Source organism: Phycodurus eques, chromosome 13 (assembly GCF_024500275.1).
Source record: "Phycodurus eques isolate BA_2022a chromosome 13, UOR_Pequ_1.1, whole genome shotgun sequence".
Classification (NCBI taxonomy): Eukaryota; Metazoa; Chordata; class Actinopteri; order Syngnathiformes; family Syngnathidae; genus Phycodurus; species Phycodurus eques.
Genome location: NC_084537.1, coordinates 15,171,276 through 15,176,641, shown reverse-complemented (window position 1 = coordinate 15,176,641; position 5,366 = coordinate 15,171,276). Strand labels below are relative to the sequence as shown.

The 5,366-nt window shown below is 41.8% G+C and overlaps 1 protein-coding gene across 1 annotated transcript; it reads left to right on the top strand.

Annotated features, from left to right (window-relative positions):
- The first annotated feature begins 575 nt into the window (after nucleotides 1-575).
- LOC133411889 (ras-related protein Rap-2b-like) lies at nucleotides 576-3,958 on the top strand. Its single transcript, XM_061694673.1, has one exon. It carries the CDS (start codon nucleotides 912-914, stop codon nucleotides 1,458-1,460), a length of 549 nt encoding a protein of 182 aa, XP_061550657.1. The 5' UTR covers nucleotides 576-911; the 3' UTR covers nucleotides 1,461-3,958.
- Nucleotides 3,959-5,366: the final 1,408 nt, after the last annotated feature.

The following is a 5,366-nucleotide window of genomic DNA, read 5'->3' as shown; positions in this document are numbered from 1 at the left end:
GCAAGCGAGGAAGTCTTGAAAAGCCGTATCCACATTACACTACATTGTCAATTATTGGCATTAGTATGGGGAATTTGTGCCCCGGCTCACTGAATTAACATTTATTTCAAATTTTACATCTCATCGTACCTCTGCTACTTTTTTCCCACCGACCGAGAGACGAGAAATATCCGTTTGTAGACATACATACACACCTTTTTATGCCTTTATACCTATATCTTTTATACCTTGCGTTCTGGATATACCTGTGCTTATAGCTATATATACTACCTTTTACGTCATTTATAATTTATGGCAAAAGGTGGAGGACCTGTGCCAGCCCACATTACCATTACCAATGATGAGGGGGGGGGGGGCGCACAGACCACCGCCTTCAACCTAGCACCGCCACTGCCTGCAACATTACTGTACAGTATTTGTGTCCCAAGTGTGCATATTTTATTATGTATTATATATTTATTTTTTTATGTCCACTGCCATGTCTGGACAAGCCCCCCGCTCCCCCTCCCCCCCCCCCTCCCAGCCAAGACGGCCGTGTGTTGACGTTTCTGCGGCTGACGTCTCCTTTAAGAAAGCGGAAGTGAGCCTTGCGGGCTGTGGGCAGGAAATGCCTGGCAAAGCGAGAGCAAGCGTGATCGGCGCTTCTCCGGTGAAGTTGTCGGCGCACTTGCACGAAAATGCGCCTCGGTTGACGTCGCCGCCGTCGTCAGCGTCCAGGGAGCGGCCACCACTCTCGCCCGTGGCCGGGCTTGTGTCACCCGCACGCTCGCTGTGATTCCGCCCGAGGCAGGCAGGCAGGCAGGCAGGCAGCCTTCCCGGCCTGCTCGCCCAACACCCACACCCAAAAAAAAGGAGGTATTTCGCTATTTTTCCTCTGTTGTTTTGTTTTTCCCTCCCCCCACTCGCCGGCCATGAGGGAATACAAAGTGGTTGTTTTGGGCTCGGGCGGAGTCGGTAAATCGGCTCTCACGGTTCAGTTCGTGACGGGCTCCTTCATCGAGAAGTACGACCCCACCATCGAGGACTTCTACCGGAAGGAGATCGAGGTGGACTCGTCCCCGTCCGTGCTGGAGATCCTGGACACGGCCGGCACCGAGCAGTTCGCCTCCATGCGGGATCTGTACATCAAGAACGGGCAGGGCTTCATCCTGGTCTACAGTCTGGTCAACCAGCAGAGCTTCCAGGACATCAAGCCTATGAGGGACCAGATCATCCGGGTGAAGAGGTACGAGAGGGTGCCCATGATCCTGGTGGGCAACAAGGTGGACCTGGAGGCCGAGAGAGAGGTGTCCTCCGGGGAAGGCAAGGCCCTGGCCCAGGACTGGAACTGCCCCTTCATGGAAACCTCGGCCAAAAACAAAGCCTCCGTGGATGAACTGTTTGCAGAAATTGTCAGACAGATGAACTACTCAACTGTTCCGGCTGGAGGTGACCAGTGTTGTTCTTGTGTTCTGCTCTAAAAACAAACCACACACAATCGCATAGTTGTGCTTTTTGAGATCATGCCTTTTTACTTTTGAAGTATCTCTACTCACACTGTTGTCTTATAGTTTCGCACAAGTTGACAACAATGGGCGATGTATAATAGTTTGGGTTGCAAAGGGGTGAGGGGTAATTGGAAACTTTTCATGAGAACGAAGTAGGAATTGAAGGTAATTTCATCAAATAGAAACGTTTTGTTTTGTCGTACAGCCTTTCAAAACAAACTGTTCTCCTTGCCCACACGGGAGAGCATTACCCTGCCGTGATTGCGCTTTAAAATTGGGGCATAAAATTGACAAACTCTCAAGCTTTTACTCGTAAAAACTTGCAAGTTGGGGGTGGGGATTGTAATTTAAGGTAGTCCTTGTACTTGTTTGAAATCTGGTTGTTTTAGACAGAATTATGCTAAAATATGTTTTCCCCAACTACAGTGGAGCTCCCGTGATTGGGCTCGCTCCCTGTCCTGTGCAAATAGTGAAAATCTGCAAATAATTGACGCTCACATGTAACTGCCATTTAAAATAAATATATATATATATATATATATATATATATATACATAATAATTTGAATTTGTGAATGGTAAACTGCAAATATGTTAATTCCTATGGAAAGTTTCCAGGTTAAAAAAATTCCCAGAATTTTGCAACCCTAATAATAGTCTGGAAATGTGTTTACATAACAAAGTACTTGAATGTTTTTGGGACTTTCTCTTTTTTCCAAATATAGCTTTCTTTGTATATTATGACACTTCTCTGGAAACGTGCCTCAGTGGGAATGTCTTTTTGTGAAACCTAAGAGACATGCTTTTTTTTCCTTCTTCTTCTTATGTACTGTTTTAATAATCTCTTGTGCTCAGTGGTGGAGTCAGTGTTATGTCAGTCACTTTTAAGATATTTTTGGGGGTGTGAAAGTCCGTAAAAGCATTGGTTACTGGCCTAGGGATGGGCATTTTGACAATGGGGAACATTTTGTTTCTTTTTAGAAATTTTTTATATTATTATTATTAGAAGTGTCGGCATGGTGGACAGCTGGTTAGCACATCTGCCTCACAGTTCTGAGGACCCGGGTCGAATCCGGCTTCATCTGTGTGGAGTTTGCCTGTTCTCCCTGTGCCTGCGTGGGTTTTCTCCGGGTACTCCGGTTTCCACCCACATCCCCTAAACATGCATAGTAGGTCAATTGAAAACTAAATTTCCTGTTGGTGTGAATGATTGTTATATATGCCCTGATATTGCCTGGCAACCAGGTCAGGGTGTACTCCGCCTCTCACCTAAAGTTAGTTGGGATAGGCTCCAGCGCGCCTGCGAGCCTCGTGAGGATAAGCGGAATGGAAGGATATTAGAGGTTAGAAAATGCAAAGACATTTTTTTATTTTTTTCCCCACCTTGTACATACCTTTTTATGTCAAGAATAACCCCTTTCTAGCTTTTGGTTTAACAAGTAAACAAAACCATATTCTTCTTCAGGGTTGCAAACTAGTTGAGACTGAATCAACAGCGCCTCAGCTGATTGCTCTCGAGTACTGCACTTAATTTTGCTCCAAGGTGCGATTCGTCGAGCGTTGAAAAGTGGTTAGCATGTCTGCCTTCAAGTTCTGGGGTTCGAATCTCGGCTCCAGGCCTTCCTGTGCGGACTTTCCATGTTCTACAGCTTCCTCCCACATTCAACAAACATGAATGTTAGATTCATCGAAGTCCAAATACTGCATTTCTGGGTTTGGAACGGCGTGTTGTCCAGCTTCCTTGCTATGTCAGGTAAATTGAAGACTCAAATTGTCCATAGGTGAAAATGTGAGTATGCATGGCTGTTTGTTTCTTTGTGCCCTGTGATTGGCTGACAACCAGTCCAAGGTGTACTCCACCTTTTGCCCATAGTCAGCTGGGATAGGCTGATGGACGTGATTAGTCAGCAATCAATTCCACACTTCTTTTTTTTTTTTATCAAGTTAATTTATGGATTATTATGCCCATCCCTAGAATGAAACTTCTCCATATATATATATATATATATATATATATATATATATATATTTTTTTTTTTTTTTTTCAACCTTTCCCCCCCTCCCCCATTTTCCAAGGTGTTGGAAGTGTATTAATGATGGAACTTGGACTTTGTGCACAAGGACCTTTAGTGCGTTGCTGTCGCTGCATGGGGTCACGTCACGATGACCCCATGTCAAGTGCCTTCCCTGCGACTGTGCCAAGTGACGAGCCCTCCTTCCTCTGCAGTGCGTCTCCATGGCAATCAGAACTTTTATTTTTTATTTTTAGCAATTACCTAGTTTTCCCAATCAGGCCCAATGTTGAGGTACTGCAGTGAAGAAGCCATGTGTGATGGTGTTCAGTTGTTTTGTTTTTCCTTGAAGATGTGATGAGAACTTTTTATTGTGATGTTTCTAACTTTGGACAAAAATCTGTGATTTTCCTTGTCAGTTTTGAGAGCCTTGTAATACAAAAAAAAAGCATTTTATGTACCAATGAGTGCTGTGCTTGTCTCACTGAATGCAATTTACACTCACATGATGATTTATTAGGAGCACCTTGAGACTATCCACTGTGGTAGCTTTAGTTTGGGGAAACCTAAAATTTTCTCATCACTAATATTCTCTTTTTCAGATTGGAGTATAAAAAAAAGAATGTTGTCTCAAAATCAAATGAGATCTAGAGTAATGCAAGAGCAATCTCAAAAGCATACCTTTTTATTTTACTTTAGGAAGCACCAATACTACTATTGGGGTTGATACTGTACATCTGTACTCGCACTCATAAAAGCGTGACGCTTTTATGAGTGAAATGTCTTGCAGCGGCAAGACCTTTAGGATGTTAAGATGTCAGTAATGACAAGTTGTTATTCTAAAAAGTTATAATTGAGTGAAAGTTATGCTATGCTCATGAAAAGTTTGTGTTTCTAACCTTAGCAGTATGTGCTTAAAATAAAACAGCACATTTGCATGACATAATGGCATTATCAAGTATTAGTATTTGATACCATGAGAATTTAAATGCAAGTACTGGGAATTGGTCTGTTTAAAAAAAAAAAAAAAAAAAAGTAAAACGTAGTATCATTGCAGCCTTCATTTTATCTTAAGTTGCAAAACAGGTTACACTGGACTTAAAATGAAGCCATGCATGATCACATGAATAAATGTTTTTAGTTTGCAAGGATTAGTGTTGCTAACATATGGTATAGTATAGCACGCCTTAGTATCCTCTAGGTATCCCCAATAATTTGGCACTCAAGTATATATTTTTTATTTGGTGCTGGTCATCACAACTGTGAAGTTAGGTTTTTTTCTGTCCAATGAAAAGCATCGACATTATTGAGTTTTTTAAAATCTGAAAAAACAACACACATTTGGTGGTGCATGCATTTTATAGGACTGCACTAACAAAAACATACTGTAATTTACATTTCATTGTGGTAAAAATGGCCAGAATAATATAGATTGGGCAGTATTCTGAATTGTTATTGTTGGTGAAAACCAAAAATGAAAAGATACATTGCATATGTCTTAATAGGTAAGGACAGTGGATGTAGAAAATGAATGTGCCCCTGTTGAAATAGCAGGTTCATCAGATATAAAGTAGAAATCAAAAAGATAAAACATTAAAAAATAAAACATGCAGTTACATTGAAAAACAAACAACATTTAAGGGGAAACATAATAAAATAGATGCTTGTCCACAAATAGTTTGTCAAAACACCTTCCAAATGTCACAGATTGTGAGTCCGTTTCTGGTAGACTCTTCAGATCAACCCACAGATTTTCTATTGAATTTAGGTCGGTGCTCTGGTTGGGCCATTTTAAACTTATTTGGTTACTCGGAAAACCTTTGATGTATCTGCATGCACGATTTGGGGCACTTGTCATGCTGAAAGAT